General features: G+C 33.4%; 1 protein-coding gene across 4 annotated transcripts in view; it reads right to left on the bottom strand.

The window, feature by feature from the left end:
- The window catches only part of CCDC171 (coiled-coil domain containing 171), a 319,711-nt gene that overhangs the window by 267,162 nt on the left and 32,672 nt on the right, over positions 1 to 19,877 (bottom strand). For all 4 annotated transcript variants that reach the window (XM_076008755.1, XM_076008757.1, XM_020289349.2 and 1 more), the window contains one exon: positions 11,670 to 11,816. In XM_076008755.1, coding sequence (XP_075864870.1) covers positions 11,670 to 11,816 — 147 coding nt within the window. The remainder of the gene's footprint in view (positions 1 to 11,669; positions 11,817 to 19,877) is intronic.

Below are 19,877 nucleotides of genomic sequence, written 5' to 3'. Positions count from 1 at the left end.
GATTCCCAGGGGCTAGGGATAAGGGGGAGATGGTAACAGGCAGTGACTGCTAATAGATATGAGGTTTCTTATTGGGGTGATGAAAATGTTCTGGAATTAGACAGCGGTAATAGTTACATAACCTTGTGAATATATTAAAACCATCCAATTGTATACTTCTAAAGGGTGGATTTTATATGTGAAGTATATCTCAATAAAAAATAAAAGAATCCCTGAGTGAAAGAACTAAGGATAATGTCAGAGAAGTAACAACCACGTAACTTACAGTTCGGATTCCCATTGTTGAAAAAAATTCCTTCCAAATGCTGACTTTGAATCCCTAAAACAAGGAACTCTCAGACGCTGCAGGTATTAAAGCATGGTGCATACTATAGCAGAGAAAGTCTTACATTTAGACGAGAATGAGCATTACCCTAGATAGGCCCGATACTAATAAAAAAAAAAAAAATTTAATGTAAACTCCATAGGATAAAGTGCCTGCCCTTAAAGAATTAAAATCAGCTTTCTCAGCATCCAATATGCTCATTTTAGATTCTGTAAGTCAGAGAGCCTAGGCAGTCGCAGGGAAATAGCCCATAGGCATTGAGAATACAGGATTTAAAAAGCTAATAAAGGGAAGATAGAGGGAAGAAACCATTGTTAGAAACCAATCTAAAAATGTTAAGCTATTTTTTCAAATTCCAAAAAGCATATAGGTTTTTCTATCAAATGGTAATCATATATTTTATTAAAATACAGAATATTTAGTGATTCCTTAATAAAAGAATCAATAATTCAAGTCATCTTTTCATGTCTTACATATATGTTGTATTAGTTAACAATCTGCTTTTCACTCCAAAAGTCAAGAAGAGGTTCTGTTTTTCTTGCCTAGACCAAAACCAAATGGGTTGAAATAATAAATCAGAGAACACATCTTTTATTTTCACACCTTTCTGTTTAAATGAAATGTCCAAAAGAAAACAAATTTATAAGCTGTTTATTATTACTAAAACTATCAATTACTGAGTAAGGACAGAAAAAAATCATCAAATCTTTAACCAAACTCCTTCCAAGAGTGAGCTTTGTGGATAGACATAATTAAATTAAAGCCCTGGCAATAAATATTTTTTTAATCTGGTGAATTAATTCCTATATCCAGCAGAGGGTGCTAGAGGAACATCAACGTGCTGCTCACGGACTGTTTTTTCCCAATAATATCACCTAAGAGAACTACATTCATAAACTGTCTCACTAGTATTCAATTATAATATAATCAACAAAGCAAGGGCAGACAGCATAACAGAATTTTGATTAAAATACAAAATCTAACACAAATTCATATATACCACAGACCAATTTAACTATATACAGCTTTGCCTATAATACAGGTATTACATGTCTGTTCCCTAACACTATGAACAACAAAGTTCTTTGTGTAACACAAAATTATCACACATTTTGTCATTTATTAGCTAGTAACCATGTGCTTTCCTACTGTAATATACTGCCAAGAGATTTTTAGTCTAGTAAATACTATGTGTTTACCTCTTTTTTTTTCCTGATTTCTATCTCATTAAATCACATTAAGCCCAATTAGACAATCTACTACACATAGTGAGTTCTCAGTCTTTGAAGAAGGCAATATAAAGAAGTATGTCTTTTATCCAACCCTTTAATACATGTTACTTTATCATAAACCAGGCATAAGCTGACAACTCCAATTCAACAGAACTAAGCAAACATACCCAGATGTTCTCCACACCACATTTGCTTCTACGGTTTCCATGGAACTACTCTAAAAGTTTCAAAAAAGTTATAAAAACATGCGTGTACAATGAATATGCTGAAAGACTGAACAAATAAACAGCTCCCACTATATTCTTTCCTCCACAAATACAACATATCCAGCTTAGAGGATATAGATGAATTTAGAGGAATTAGTCAAGCAGAAAACATTCTATATACAAAGTTTAGCCCACTAAAATAGACATCAAGAAAAACAGAGGAGGAATTATCACCCAAGTACATACTAGTTAACGATTCTTCTGTAGTGTGTTATAGATTACTGTTTCCTAAACAGTTGTACAAAGTTTACCCCAGAATATTAATAACTTTTGTAAATAAAAAGTGGCTTCATTTTCTTTTATCACCTGATAATTCCCATTAGTGGACACTTACACAAGTAACCAATATAGTAATAATCCATCTTCAAAAAGATTCCAAGGGACTGAATCATCATAGACTAATTCTATAATGTCTATTTTAGTGCTAAATATATTTTATTGTTATTTCAATGGCTATTAATAATTTATTATTGGCCGGGCGCGGTGGCTCACGCCTGTAATCCTAGCTCTCTGGGAGGCCGAGGCGGGCGGATTGCTCAAGGTCAGGAGTTCAAAACCAGCCTGAGCAAGAGTGAGACCCCGTCTCTACTATAAATAGAAAACTAATTGGCCAACTGATATATATATAAAAAAAATTAGCCGGGCATGGTGGCGCATGCCTGTAGTCCCAGCTACTCGGGAGGCTGAGACAGAAGGATCGCTCGAGCCCAGGAGTTTGAGGTTGCTGTGAGCTAGGCTGACGCCACGGCACTCACTCTAGCCTGGGCAACAAAGTGAGACTCTGTCTCAAAAAAAAAAAAAAAAAGAAATAATTTATTATATGTTAACATTTAACTACAATACTTATTCTTTATGGGGTTGAAATAACCACTGTACTTTGAGCCCTTGAACTGAAGGTCTCAAAGTATTTTTTATTACCAAAAAAGACACATTAAAGGGTCAAAGTCTCCAAGTATTTGATAAATATTTGAAAAACATGCATCATGATATCAGATCACTTAACCATATTCATATACTGAAGGGTCATAACTAAGAATAGTCTATGAGACCTTTACTATTTATCTTTATTCTAATCAAATATCTTAAAAAGCTATATTATTCAATTAGTCTGACCATTAATGTGAGTCTTTAAAGCAAGCACTTACATTACGAAGTGTCATTTCTACACAAGAGAGTGTATTTACATTAATGTCACTGATGAGACCAATCCTACAATTGAATATTAATATTCTACAATTTTCAAAGAAGTCTTGTATTTTCTCATTTGACTTTTACAACATGGTATATTTTATTTAAAAGGCTGAATATAGTATATAATATTTTAAATCTCAATAAGGCATTCTGATTTGAAGGTGTTTTGGGTTTGCTTGGTTGTTTTTAAGTAGCTCTCTTACTTTCCATGTAGCCAGCACAGTATATATGAAAAACAGAGACAAAATTAATGCTGCTTTGTGACTCAGACTGTGTAAAAGTGTGACTGCTGTGTAAAAGTGAACAGCTGACCTCCTGGTCAGGGAAGTCTAATCCACTGAACTCTAACCTCACAGAATTCCAAATATGTTATATTTATATTCAATCCCATTAAGCAAATGCTATTACATAAAAATATTTAAAAGATTATTAAAAACAAATGAATAGGTTTGTACCTTTTCATGATAAGCTCATTGACATTTATTTACTATACAGCTCAGCTAAAAAAGGAGAATGGAACATTTAAAGAGTACCTACTATGTACCAAATATCACATGAGGTCCTTAGCTAAAAGGACAAAATGGGTCCTGATATATCTATCAAAGCATTTCCATTATAGGTAAGCAAAGACCTGTGTTGTGGATGAAAACTGATTTGCCTCTGAGAGTACTCCTTATATTTCCCAACTACCAATTACAATTCATTTGTAACTATTTCATTAATGGCCAGATCATATGTGTTTTCCAGAATCCTCTAGATTATTGTACACAAACAGGCTCACTAAAAGCATAGCTGAATGTATAAATATTCGGAACTCTCTTGCCAGTCATCTTGACCATGGTCAACTGTGCAGTTTTGAAAGTAGGAAACTCAAAGTCACTGAGGATGGCAACAGGGCCTTAACAAGAAGGGATATATGAAAGCAATGAGTTGACAACAGGAATAAATTGGAGAACACAGCAATTTTTTTATTCTGCAAGGAATGAATAATGAAGTTTATCACTCGGATTATAAAACAGTTTAAGGGAAAAAAGTTTTACTACTTTTAGGTATAATAAAATAAATGACATACTAAAAATATGAACTATCAGGAAGAGAATCTGCAGGTCACAAATTCTGATCAGCATGGTAAAAAACTAATTTAGCTTCTTTAAAAATCATCTTTAACTTTTCTAGAAACAAAAACTTGAATACTTAACAAATTCTTTAATGAAGTTCCAATCTTAAAATCCATTAAGAACATAAAATGTTACATTTAAATGTATAATACTTATAAGTATGACCATATAATGTAGCAGATTTCATCATTTTAGTTAGTAATAAACACAAATGGAGCTCAAAAATGATTCCTACAAACATGTGAGGGCTTTCAAAAATGAATCATAGAAGATTGTCTTTATCAACAATTATAAAAGGTGAAATACATTTTTCTTTCCTTTTTCACTTGAGTGTAGTACATATTTATAGCAAAAAGCTACCTTCTACCCTTCTTCATGTTACTATAATATAGAATATGACTGACAGAAGCAATTCAGAATTTATTTGCAAAGACTGTTCTCTCTCCAACATAATCTTCACAAGATTCTTCATTTCTCTCAGAATTAGGTTTGCATCTTCTCTTTTCTTTTTTCTTATTGAGTTAAGCTTATTTCCCATGATAATAAACTCCCCTAGTTGTAAAAAGGTTTATAAAAGCCATGGATATTTTTTCTTCCTTCACTTTTCCCTCGATTCTGTGGTATCCAGCACCACATTTATAAAATTGGATTGGGAGTTTGTCTTTTTTTTTAATCTAAGAAACCATTGATCCATGTTAAGATGATTAAGCCACACAATGGTGTATAGCTTATAAGATTTTAAAACTATTTTATATATATATAAATATATATACAAACTTCTTTGGCCCAGGCACATAAAGAAAACATCTTTCATGAAAAAGCTTCACTAGAATTTAAAACATTTATTTGGCTAAATGTCTATTATATTAGTTGCTTTCATCTGGTATTACTGATATTAAATAATATGTTCTATTGAATTAAAATTTTAACAATTTTCTTCTTTATTATTAGCCCAGCTTAATTCCTTTAAAAATATAATTGACAATTACTCCAGTACCTACAATTACTGGTAGTTAATGTCTCCACAACTAAATGTAAAACTATCATAAAATTATCTCTAGAAATATTTTTAACTTATTGTTATTTAACTTCTTCTCATCTGACTTTTACAACAACATGGTGTATTTTACAAAAAAGGCCTTATATAGTATACAATATTTTAATCTTGATAAGGCACTCTGACTTGAAGGTGCTTTTTGCTTGTTTGTTTATTTGTTAAGTAGCTCTTAAATTTCCATGCAGTCAGCACAATATATGAGAAAAACAACTCAGAGGCAAAATTAATGCCGCTTTGTGACTTTTAAATAAATTTAATTTCTTGTTCATTATGTTACCATCTGGTCAAACAGCCAATGCAAAATATATTCACTAATATTATATATAATATATTAATAATATATATAATCTGGGCTGGGCGCTGTGGCTCACGCCTGTAATCCTAGCTCTTGGGAGGCCGAGGCGGGCGGATTGCTCAAGGTCAGGAGTTCAAAACCAGCCTGAGCAAGAGCGAGACCCCGTCTCTACTATAAATAGAAAGAAATTAATTGGCCAACTGATATATATATAAAAAATTAGCTGGGCATGGTGGCGCATGCCTGTAGTCCCAGCTACTCGGGAGGCTGAGGCAGGAGGATCACTCGAGCCCAGGAGTTTGAGGTTGCTGTGAGCTAGGCTGACGCCACGGCACTCACTCTAGCCTGGACAACAAAGTGAGACTCTGTCTCAAAAAAAAAAAAATAAAATAATATATATAATCTAAAGCAAAGCTTTTTAAAGGAATCTAATATGAAGAATCATAGATAAGTTAGAAGACTATGCCTGTCTACTTATAAAATTCTCATAAATAGAATAAATAGAGACTATCTTCAAAGCAATTCTCCAAAAGCAGAGACCTGACATTATCAACAGTATTTACAGAGCAGGGAAGAAAAATCATAGAGGAAAAATAAAACTAGTCTAAAATAGATATTGGGGCAATTCAGTATTTTACAGGTAAACAAAATCAAAACTGAATTATCCACAAACACATCTTAAAGTTTAGGCATTAGACATTTTCTCAACTGAGTCAAAACTGGCTTACCAAGAATTCTATCAATGAAAAAGAAATCACTATTACTTAGTACACTTTTTCACAACTATCACACAATTAAAATGTTTTCAGGGATGATCAGGTTTTATAGCATCTTAAAGTGACTTTTTGTGATTTTTAAATTCTAGTATTCAGAACATTAACTCTATCCTATTCCTTTTTAATAAGCCACCTACAAACCACATAGTATTAAAATGATGACATAAAATATGATACATTCCTGAATTTATTGGCTGAACATCTTTTCAGTGATGCTGAAAGTGAAAAATAAGTTAAAATATTACTTAGAATATAATCTAATTTGTATTATTCTCTAATCTTATAAAAAAATTAGACCATATGTGATGAAAGTGTAGTCTTATCTTTCCCAAATTTATATTTGGCATTACTAGTTTCCCATGTTATTAACCCAATTTCCCCTATTATCATTGTACATTCATATGGTACAAATAACCCATTTTAAAAATGGACGAGTTATGGATAGATATTTCTCCAAAGATGACATACAAATGGCCAATAAGCATATGAAATGATATTCAACATCATTAGTTATTAGAGAAATGCAAATCAAGGGCACTGTAGCTCATGTCTGTAATCCCAGTGCTTTGGAAGGCCAAGGTAGGAGGATTGCTTAAGGCCAGGAGTTCAAGACCAGTCTAGGAAACAAAGAAAGACCCAGTCTCTACCAAAAATTTAAAAATTAGCCAAGCATAATGGGGCGTGCCTATGGTCCTAGCTACTCAAGAGGCTGAGGCAGGAGGATCAATTAAAACCAGAAGTTGGAGATGACATTTCATTACATCAGGTATATTGTCCTGTAAATTGTGGTAGTGGTACTAGGAATAAAAAACTAAGGAGTTTTTAACTTTTCAAAAACAAAAACAAACAAAAACAAAAAAATATGTAAAAGGGACTTAAGAGATATCAACCAATGTATAGACCTAATTTGGGATTCAGAATCAAAAAAACTATAAACATAAACACATGTTTATGTCATTTATGACTGTGGTACTCAAGTTCCAGGCCACAGACCAGTACCAGGTCCATGGCTTATTAGGAACTGGGCCACATAGCAGGAGGTGAGCAGCAGGAAAGCCAATGAAGCTTACTCTGTATTTACAGCAACTCCCTGCTCACACGTACCACCACCTGAGCTCTCTCTCCCCTTCACCACACCAGTCCATGGAAGAATTGTCTTCCATGAAACTTAGGAACCGGGCTGCATGCAGGAGATGAGCAGCAGCCAAACAAGTAAAACTTCATCTGTATTTATAGCTGCTACACATCACTCACATCACCACCTGAGCTCCGCCCCTCTGAGCCCACTCCACCTCAGTCAGTGGAAAAACTGTCTTCCATGAAACCAGTCCCTAGTGCCAAAAAGGCTGGTGACCACTCATTTATGAGACAAATTAAAATTTGAATAATGCCTGGATATTTGATTATATTCAGTAATTACTGTTAAACAATTCAGATGTGATAATGATAATGTGGCTTTAAATAAAAGATCATTTATTTTTAGAAATCATAATGAAATATTTATGATTAAAATGAGATGATAGCTGGGGACTTGTTTCATTATAATATAGGAAAAGGGAAAGTAAGTTGAGGTATAAATGACACAAGACTGCCCACAAATTGACTGAAGCTGATGATGGATGTATTATGTTCATTATACAATTCTGTCTACTTTTATATATTTTTTAAGTGTTTCATAATGAAAAGCTTAAAAAAATAGAGAATCAAGAAAACTTTCAGAGAGAAGAGAGTGAGAAAAGGGTCACAAACAAAGGAACATAAACCAAAATAGCATCAGGCCTCTCAACAGCAATAGATGAAACTGGAAACCAGTGAGGCACGGCCTCCAAATTCCAAGGGAAAATGACTTTCAGCATAAATTTTTATATTCAGCCAAATTATATTTACCCTAATACCTTACTGATAAAAACATGTTCAGATATACATAAAATTTAGCTCCCATAAACTCTTTCTTTAGAAACATCTAGACTATGTGCTCCATTGAAATAAGAGGCATGGGACTTAGGAAAGAGAACATCCAACAGAAAGAGGATAATGAAGACATCCCAGGTGTACTGTTATGCCATGAGTCTACAGGGCAATAAGAAGACACAGTGCAGAAGAAAGCAAGTCCCAGAGGGCCAAGAGGGATGTGATAATTTTCTGAAGATAGACCCCATAAAGGTGCCCAATGGACCTCCTTCAAGGTTTTAGAAATTTACATTCCCACCAGTAAGGTACAGGAATTTTTACCACCATCTTCTCCAATTCTGGTACCATCATTTTCTTTAATTTTAGTATTATGAGTATTATAGTCTGTCTTACATTATGGTGAGGTTAGGCATTTTCCACATTTGTCATCTATCTGAATTTCTTCTTTCATATTTTCTTTTGTAGATTTTTTCATAAAGGTTTTCTCCTTTTTCTTATCAAATCATAGACAATTTAAATATAAATACAAAGATAAATATAGATTTATCCTTTGCTGTAAATATTTCTTTCATTTTGTTATTTGTCTTTTTATTTTGCTTGAAGAGAAGGGGTTACTTCTATAAGACTAATATTTCATAGTCAAGTCTATAAATCTATATGATTATGTTCCTCTGCTATTATGATTAGTAATAAGTCCTACTGTACTCAGATAACAGAAAAATGTTAATCAAAATTTTCTTCTTACGCTGGGCATGGTGGTATGTGCCAATAGTCCCAGTTACTTGGGAAGCTGAGGCAAGAGGATTGCTCAAGTTCAGGAGTTCAAGACCAGCCTGGGCAAAAATAGCAAGACACCATCTCAAAAAACTAAGTAAATAAATAAATAAATGTATTTTAGAATATAATGTAAGACTCTTATTTTGTCCCAAAGAGTTAATCAATTGTTTCAACATGATTGGCTAAATAATCTTTCCAATCCTCACTGATTTAAAAAGATACCTTAATATACAAAATTGTTATAGAATATCTATAAGGCTTTTCAATCCTGTTCCACTGAAAGTCTATGTGATAATTAATTTTAGGTATCAATTTGAGTGGCTTAAGGAAAACCTAAAGAACTGGTAGAGCACTACTTCCATTACTTCTGGCTCTGTCTGTGAGGTTGTTTCCAGAGGAGATTGGCATGTGAATTAGTGGACTGAGTGGAAAAGATTCACCCTCAATGTGGGTGGGCACCATCCAATCAACTGGGGGGCCTGGATAAAACAAAAAAGGGAGAGAAAAAGATTTCTTCTTTCTTCCTCTTTCTTCTTTCTTCCTCCTACTTTCTTCCTCCTTCTTCTTCCTCCTTGTTCTTCTTTCTTTCACCTTCTTCCTCCTTCTTCCTCTTCCTACTTCCTCTTCCTCATCTTCCTCCTCCTTCTTCCTCTCTCTCTTCTCCTTCCTCCTTCTTCCTCCTCCTCTTCTTCCTCCTTCTTCTTCTCTCTCTCTTTCTCTCTCTCTCTCAGGATTTCTTCTGTGAGGATTTCTTCTCTCTCTGTCTCTCCTGGAGCCGAGACACTCTCCTCCTCCTGCTTTTAGACAACAGAACTCAAACCTCTCTGGCCTGGGACTGAGAATTGCACCATTGCTTTCCCTGGCTCTATGGCTTTTAGACTTGCATTAAGCCACACTATCAGGGTCTCCAGCTTGCAGATGGCCTGTCATGGGACTTCTCAGCCTCCATAATCATGTGAACCAATTCCCCTAATATAATCCCCTCTGATATATCTATGTCTATATCTATATCTATATTGGTTCTTTCTCTGGAAAACCTTGACTAATACAGTCTAGTCTTAGAGTGATTGTACTTTTTGGTCACTCAACAACCTTGTCCTTTTCTTTTGGTACCAGCACACTAATTTTCCTTACAAGAATTCTTTTTTGGGTTTTAATTTTGGTAGAATTAGCAGGAATTTACCTCTTTCAATCAAATGTTCCTTCCATGGGATTTGAACCATGAATAAAGTTATGAAAAGAACAAAAATTATTGATGCCAATTCACCCCAATTTCATCCAACATTTCTGCTCCCAAGACCCCTGGAGAGCCTCTGGGATCCATATGCTTTCTAAGTCTGATTTCTTGGCCTTTCTTCTGAGTCTGTGAATATGATTCCCATGCTGAAGTTAAGTGAAGTTAGTTTCTGTTGTAATACAACTAAAGAACCACCACTAATACCTTACTAAAGCTTTATAATATGTATTAACCTCTGGTAAGAATAAGTCTCCACTCACTACTCTTCTTTCATCAAAATGTATTAGGCTCTTATCTGGTCTGTTTAGTTTTCTACATGTACTTTAGATTCTGTCTTTCCAAAATAAATCCATTAAAATTTGGATTGGAACTGCTTTAATTCATAATATAATATATGGAGGATATCTTTACAGTGTTAAGTGTTCCCAAAATATCTCACCATTTTAAGACTGTCAGTTAAGATTCATAATTTTTAAATTTTAAATTTACTTTTAAATTTTATTCCTAATTTGTCACTGTGGTGAAGAAAATCTTTTCAGTATTATAGTCTCTAAATGATTATTGCTGTAAGAATATAAATATATAATTTATATATATTTGTTATATATAATTGTTATACACTATTTCCTGCCTAGCATCTGTATTGAATGTTTTTACAAGTATCAATAATTTTAAAGTTGATTTTCTTTACTATTCATGTGTATAAGCATATCATCTGAAAATAATAAAAATCATACCACCTTCCTTCCAAAAGTTATAATTCTTATTGCTGTTCTTGCTTTTACATATTTCTTTAGCTAAAATTCCCAGAACATTACAGCAATGAGTTTAACAAGTATGTGTCTAGAACTTTATCATTAGTCGACATATATGTTTAATTACCTAATAAAGATTATAAATTATGCTTAGCACAAAACTTTATCTGTTTAAATATATCATTTCCCACAACACAAAGGGAAATTTAAAAAGAAGGTAAATTAACAAATCGATTAGATTTCTCTCAATATTAATTAAAGTTATTTTCAGTATCATTCGCTCATAAAAATCCTATTTTTCACTTGTAAATTGATGCTCCTTTCCCATCTAAAGTCTCATAGGAAAAGCACTCCACAAAACCAGTTAGTATCTGATTTAAACTACAAAATTAGAATTTAATATTACTTTTATCTTTTAGAATCTCTGTACACCAAATCTTTTCCTGTGTTGCTTCCACAACCTTATAAACAATATAACTCTCAAACTTCTCAAATATTCTATGAGAGTTAACTGTTAAAAATGAACAGATTTTAAAAATTAGGGGCAAAATATAAAATACTGTACTCAGATACAAGAGTTTTCAAAGCAGCCAAATATGCAACATAAATAATGCCCAAAATAATTAGTTTTATATTTTATTGCAGAGTAAAACTTTCTCCTACCTTAAATCACTAAATGGATGATATATTATATATGTGTGTGTGTTGTAAAAGAATAAGAAAACATACCTCAAATTCTTTTCTAAGGCGTTCCTCACGTTGAGTGCTAAATTCAAGTTCACTTGTTTGTCGCCGTAAAAGGTCAGAGCAATCCATATGTTCTGTTTCTAATTTTTCTACTTTCTTGTGCATATTTTGTACAGCACTATCTTGCTCCTGGGAAATAATTCATTTTTGCATCAGTAAAGTTTATAAGCCATCAATGAGTAAAAGTTCACTGTATAGAAGACAGTGAGTCACTAAATCTGGACTTCAAACATAATAGGTTAATTTATACAGGCAAGAAGCCAAGATATTTTCCAGCAATGTTTCAGAATATACATTGTTTAAAAAGAACTACTGAAATTTTGCAATTTAAAAAGTTGATTCATACATATTACAATGGAAAATATATATGGCATACTAAAATGTTATGCTAGTTCAATTGACCTCTGAGGGTACTTATACAATGCTGTCATTCAACTATCACATACAATGTTTTCCCTCTTGTTAAAATTTTAAAGTATTTAGTTATTCAATTGTATACTGCTCCTTTGTGTGATAAGGAATGATTAGCTTGAATGCCTAATAATGTTTACATGAGCCCATGGTACTTAAACTACAAGGTTATAGCTCTTAAAATTGCATCCACTAGGTGGCTGTGTTTCATTTCCTCTTCAGTTTTCAAAAAGCTTTCAATAGCACAGCTGTTTGCTGTGCTGTTGAAAGACAAATAACTTCAGGTAGTCTTCTACTAAAACCTCTCAATCTCCTTCACCAACTAAACTCAGAAACAAGAGTTGAATTTTATTGGAAGTTCAAACATAAAGTTAACATATATATCATAGTATTCTCCACAGTAACTAATCTAGATTCATCATTCTCATTTCAGGCCTTTAATAAAGTCCTCATTCCCATGTTTTCCTCACCAGCACAGTCTTATTCATAGACATAAAGATTTACACATGCTTCCAAGAATTTCTGTCATTTTTAACATCAGAATCTGGGTGAGCATACTGCAAGCATCAAATATAGCATCAAATATAACTCTCAGCTGAATGTGGTGCCTGTGCTTTGGGAGGTGGAAGCAGGAGGATCACTTGAGACCAGGAATTCAAGACCAGCCTGGGCAACACAGCAAGACCCTGTCTCTAGAAGAAAAAAATTTTATTTAGCCGGGCACAGTGGTACACACCTGTAGTCCCAGCTACTAGGGAGGCTGAGGGAGGAGGATTGTTTTGAGTCCAGGAGTTCAAAGTTACAGTGAACTATGATCATGCCACTGCACTCAAGCCTGGGTGATAGAGCAAGAACATGTCTCTAAAAAAAATGAAAGAAGAAAAAGTTCTGCCATAAAGAAAGTCTTTTCAACATGTTTCTCTAGCAAGCCTGTTTTGAAAAAAAAAACAAAAAACAAAAAAAAGCCATTAGCATCCCATAACCAGTATTCTTTAGAACATTCTGAAAAATACCAATAAGTTTATCTCTCTCTTCATTTTAAATCCAGCTTGACATCTCCACTATAAGACAAGTATAGATTCAAATGTTCAAAATAATTCACTGAAAGAACAATAAGATACTATATAAATTTGCATGCTTTTTCTGTTTTATTAATATTTTCCTTTTTCTTCCATCACTGCCTTCTTTTAGACAATAAAAGTGAAGAGGCCACGCACTGAATTGAAAAAAAACAATACAAAGACAAAAAGTCCTATTCCCCAACACAACAATAAATAAATTCCTGGAAATATACAACCTACCAAGATTGAATTAGCAATAAATAGAAAACCTGAACAGACCAATAATAACCAGTAAGATTGAATCAGTAACAAAAAGTATTCCAACAAAGAAAAGCCCAGGACTGGATGGATTCACTGCTGAATTCTACCAAACATATGAAGAAGAACTAATACCAATCCTCTTCAAACTATTCCAAAAATTTAAAGTGGAGGGAATTCTACCAGGCCAGCATCATACTGATATCAAAACCAGACAAGGATACAACAAAAAAAGAAAGCTATGGGCCAATATTCCTAATGAACATGGATATAAATGTCCTCAACAAAATACTAACAAACCAAACTCAACAGCACATCAAAAAGATAAAATACCATGACCAAGTAGGATATATATCAGGGATGGAATAAAAAACAAAAAACTTATGATCATTGTAGAAAAAGCATTTGAACAAAATTCAATATTCTTTCATAAAAACTCCCACCAAACTAGGCATAGGAGGAACAAACCTCCATATAATAAAGGCCATATATGACAAACACATAGCTAATATCATACTGAATGTGGAAAAGTTGAAAGCCTCTCCTCTAAGACCTGGAATGAGACAAGGGTGCCCACTTTCACCACTGCTATTCAACATAATACTGGTAGTCTCAGCCAGAGTAATCAGGCAAGAGAAAGAAATAAAAGGCATCCAAACTGGAAAAGAGGAAGTCAAGTTGTCCCTTTTTGCAGACAACATGATCTTGTATTTAGAAAAGCCAAAAGACTTCACCAAAAAACTTTTAGAGCTGATAGGCAAATTCAGTAAAGTTGCAGGATATAAAATTAACATAAAAATAAAACATAAAACATAAACACATAACATAAAAATCAGTAGTGTTTCCATACAACAATAATGCAACAGTAAAAAAAGATCAAGAAGGCAATCCCCTAGGAATAAATTCAACCAAGGAAGTAAAAGACCTCTACAAGGAAAACTACAAAACACTGATGAAAGAAACTGAAGAGGGCACAAACACTGGAAAGATATCCCATGCTCCTGGATTAGAGAAATTAATACTATTAAAATGACAAAGGAATCTATAAATTCAATGCAATCCCTATCAAAATACCGATGTCATTTTTCACAGAAATATAAAAGATAATTCTAAAATTCATATAGAAACAAAAAACAGCCTGAATAGCCAAAGCAATCTGCAGTAAAACAACAACAACAAAGCTGAAGCCTTTACATTACCTTACTTTAAAATATATTACAAGGCTATAGTAACCAAAACAGCATGTACTGTTATAAAAATAGAAACATAGACCAATGGAATAGAATAGAGCACCCAGAAATAAATACTCACATTTATAGCCAACTGATTTTCAACAAAGGCACCAAGAACATACACTAGGGAAAGGATGACCTCTTCAATAAATGGTGCTGGGAAAATTGAATGTCCATATGCATAAGAATGAAACTGGACCCCTATCTCTCACCATATAAAAAAAATCAACTCAAGATGGATGACAGACTTAAATGTAAGACTCAAAATTATAAAACTACTAGAAGAAAACTTAGGGAAAACACTCCAGGATGTTGGTCAAGGCAAAGATTTTATGGTTAAGACCTCAAAAGCACAGAGAAGCAAAACAAAAATAGACAAATGGGACTATAGTAACTAAAAAGCTTCTGCATAGCAAAGGAAACAATCAACATAGTGAAAAGATAATCTGTTGAATGAGAGAAAATATGTGCAAACTGTTCACACGACAAGAGACTGACATCTAGAATATACAAGGAACTCAAATAACTCAACGATAAAAAAATAATAATTTCATTAAAAAGTTGGAAAAATACATGGATAGACAATTCTCAAAAGAATACATATATAAATGGTCAACAGATATATGAAAAATGTTCAGCATCACTAAGCATCAGGAAAATGCAAATCAAAACCACAATGAGATAGATATCTTATCCAATTAGAATGGCTATAATTAAAAAGATAAAAATAACACATGCTGGTGAGGATGTGAAAAAAGGGGAACTCTTATACACTGTTAGTGGAAATGTAAGCTAGTACAATCACTATGGAAAACAGTATGGAGATTTCTTTAAAAACTAAAAATAGAACTATTATACCATACAGTCCAGCAATCCCACTACTGGGCATTTATCCAAAGGAAAAGAAATCAGTATTCTAAAGGGATACCTGCACCCACATGTTTATCACAGTACTATTCACAATAACCAAGATATAGAATCAACTTACGTGTCCATCAGTGGATGAATGGATAAAGAAAATGTGGTATACATACACAATGGAATACTATTTGACTATAAAAAAGAATGAGATCAATATGCATGGAACTAGAGGTCATCATGTTAAGGGAAATAACCCACATACAGAAAGACAAATTCTGTATGTTCTCATTCATATGTAGAAACCAAAAATCTTAACTATATGGAGATAAAGAATAGCATGATAGATACCAGAAGCTGGGAAGGGTGTGAGAATGGGATGAAGACAAATGAGTTTGTCAAATGGGTACAAAATAACAGTTAAATAGAAGAAACAAGCTCTATGTTCGATAATCAAGTGGGGTGACTATAGTTAGCAACAAATATATATTTTAAAGCAGCTAAAAGAGAAAAATTGAAATGTTACCAACACATAGAAATGATAAATACTCAAGGTAATTGATAACCTAAAATGACTTGATCATTACACATTTTATGCATGTAAAAGCACTCACATATACTCCATAAATACATAAAATATATATCAATAAAGGAAAAAAAGAAAAAGTATTTCTTTATAAATTATCAAGTTTCAGGTATTCTGTTAGAAGCAACAGGAAATGAACTAAGATGCTCAGGTAATTGATAAATTACAGTATTTACAGATGGTAAAATACTATACAGCAAGTGTTAAAGCTTTTAGAAGTGTTAAAGCTTTAAAGTGTTAAAGCTTTGTCTAGTAAAAACCAGAAAATCCCCTACCAAAAAAAAAAAAAAAGATACACAGCAGTTAAATTGAATGAACAAGAGCCATTTTATTAACTTGAATAAATCTCAAAACCATAAGTGAAAAATATAAGTTGAACAAAGATATATACTATATGATAATCTATGTATATTATAAAAATATAAAATACTAAAATAGTACAATAAATATACACAGACAGAAAATTAAACATCAACTTCAGAATGGAGGTTATCTTTTAGGAGTAGAGTGTTGGTAGGATGGGGCAGTGATTCAGAATAGTCTTCAATGATAGGACAATTTATTATTTGTTTTTAATTCTGAAGCAAATATGACAAATACTATCATCATCTAGGTGATGAGTATTGGTTATATTAATGGTATTAGTGAGTTAGATTGGGTATTGATTATACAAATCTTTGGGGGAGGTTTTTATGTTAAAATATTTAAGTTTATAGTTTTATCAATAAATCCAAGGCTGGGTATTAGTGAGTTATATTGGGTATTGATTATATAAATTTCTGGGGGGAGGTTTTTATGTTCAAATATTTAAGTTAATAATTTTATCAATAAATCCAAGGCTGGGATGCACTATAACACACAAGAAATTTCTAGAAGGTCCACAAAATACCTCATGCAGTTTATATAAATATTAATTTGCTTCCCCTCAAATAAATTTAACTTTGGAATTTTTGTCACAGAATTTATTTTCTAATCAAACCAAAAGCTACCTAGATCCTTGCAGTGGGAAAGTAAGTGTGCATGTGTGTGTGTGTGTGTGTGTGTGCACGCATTCATGTGCACGCATGCATGTGCACTCGTGAAAAATCATATTAAGGACATTGGTAATTGAGGGAGTTTCTCTTTTGTTCCACTAGAGGGAGATGTTGAACTTAAAATATTTTAAAATAAGGCTTGTTTTTGAACTGACATTTAACATCACAGGAAACCACATTGTGCTGTTAGAAAATAAACTTGCTTTCTTTCCACATCTTCCAGAAACATAGACCAAAAAGTATGATTCTTTATATGTATTCACATAAACATTTCTCAGAATCCAAAATATGATTCTAATTCTGAAGAATTATACAAGTATAGTTAGAAAAGTATCAGAGCTAAACTATTCCTTTTCTAGCTTATAAAATATATCAATATGCTAGCTACCACCTTAATCTAGTACATAGTTATCTCCTGAAAGAGCTAGAATTAAGTTCTTCTTCCCTAAATCCCCACAGCCAGCAGAGTTCTACAATCAAAGACAGCATATGTTGCTTGAAAGCATAAACTGGTACTAACTTCGTATAATACCTATCGTAAGTCCATAGCTTGCAAAACAAGCAATTATTTTTACACAGCAGAATCACTTTGCCTGACTGCTCAAAGCTATAGACAAGAATGCTAGTGAATTGTTTTTGATTAGAGCCAAAAATTTTGAAAGAAATAAAATGTCCATCAATAATGAATTGCTGAAATATAATAGTCTCCTCTTATCCACAGTTTCACTTTCCTTTCAGTTACTCTCAGTCAACCTCAGTCCCAAAATAAGTGAGTACAGCACAATAAGATATTTTGAGAAAGAGGAAGAGACCATGTTCACATAACTTTTATTAGAGTATATTGTTTTATTTTATTATTAACTATTATTAATCTCTTATTCTGCCTAATTTATAAATTAAACTTCATTATAGATATGTTTGTGTAGGAAAAAACATAGTATACATAGGGTTCAGTACTATCCATAGTTTCAGGCATCCATTGGGGTTCTTGGAACAAATTCCCAGAGGATAAGAGGGGACTCTTGTATATTAGGAACATCCAAATGACAGAATACCATGCAAAAAATAAAATAATAAGGAATGGACATCAAAAGAAGGATGCAAATGTTATTGAATTATATAATTTAATTTATGTAAATACATTAACATATATTTATACATCCTTAGGTGAGTAGTAGAATTGGAAGGAAAAGGGGGGTAAGACCTTTACTTTCTGCTTTTAAATTTCCCTAAATTAGTGGCATCTGTACAATGAACATAATATAGTAATTTTATAAATTAAATATTAAGATATTTCCTGTTTGGAAAAAACAAGCAGTACTAGTGCCAGAGTCATTTTCTATGCCATTTGCTAACGGGATACCAGTAGGCAGTTTTCCAGGAAACTACAAAGAAGTGCTCCTTGCTGCCCTTATTCAGTTGAAGCAAATTTCTTATTAAACACTCCCTTTTCATCTAACTTCTTCCAAACTGTCCCTAGATCACAATTGTACTTCCTGGGTCAGTCTTTGAAATGTTGATCACAAATCAGTAAGTTACCTTATTATACAATCTACTACTGCATAAGCCTGGTCTGATAACTTTCTATGCTGTCTCCCTACTCTTCCTCCTCTTTCTTTAGTTCATGGTATTATTATTTTTTTGTTTGTTTGTTTGAGACAGAGTCTCACTTTTGTTGCCCTGGCTAGAGTGAGTGCCGTGGCGTCAGCCTAGCTCACAGCAACCTCAAAGTCCTAGGCTCAAACGATCCTCCTGCCTCAGCCTCCCAAGTAGCTGGGACTACAGGCATGCATCACCATGCCCGGCTAATTTTTTGTATATATATTTTTAGTTGGTCAATTAATTTCTTTCTATTTTTTTAGTAGAGACGGGGTCTTGCTCAGGATGGTTTTGAACTCCCAATCTCGAGCAATCCGCCCGCCTCGGCCTCCCAGAGTGCTAGGATTACAGGCGTGAGCCACCAGGCCCAGCCTAAGGAGGGTTCTTTTTTCTTTTTTTTTTTTTTGTTAACTTATTTGAACACTGTATTATACCAACACCTAATTATAGGATGAAAACTAAGCCCGTCAACAGCCAATAGAGAGAGAATTTTACTCTACCCCTCAAGTTATTTTTTTTTTTTTTTTTTTTTTTTGAGACAGAGTCTCACTTTGTTGCCCAGGCTAGAGTGAGTGCCGTGGCGACAGCCTAGCTCACAGCAACCTCAAACTCCTGGGCTCGAGTGATCCTTCTGCCTCAGCCTCCCGGGTAGCTGGGACTACAGGCATGCGCCACCATGCCCGGCTAATTTTTTATATATATATCAGTTGGCCAATTAATTTCTTTCTATTTATAGTAGAGACGGGGTCTCGCTCTTGCTCAGGCTGGTTTTGAACTCCTGACCTTGAGCAATCCGCCCGCCTCGGCCTCCCAAGAGCTAGGATTACAGGCGTGAGCCACAGCGCCCGGCCCCTCAAGTTATTTTATTTTGTTTTATTTTTGTTTTATTTTTTGGTTCTAGTTACAAATGTTACCTTTGTAACATTTGTAACTCAAGTTGTTTTAAAAGAGCCTTTTTAATATAAAGTTATATAATAATTTTAAGGTTATTTTATAAAAGAAAAAGCAATTTTAATTTAAGCAATTTTAGTAAAAAGGACACAAAATTGAGAAACAGCTCTGAACATTCCAGTTACAAAATACAATGAAATTTATCTCACAAAAGCAGCAAAGCAAGATATTGTCACTAGTAACTAGGAAGTATATTCCCC

This window comes from Microcebus murinus, chromosome 12, assembly GCF_040939455.1.
Source record: "Microcebus murinus isolate Inina chromosome 12, M.murinus_Inina_mat1.0, whole genome shotgun sequence".
Classification (NCBI taxonomy): Eukaryota; Metazoa; Chordata; class Mammalia; order Primates; family Cheirogaleidae; genus Microcebus; species Microcebus murinus.
The sequence above is the reverse complement of the archived record's forward strand: the minus strand, read 5'-3'. Positions and strand labels throughout refer to the sequence as shown.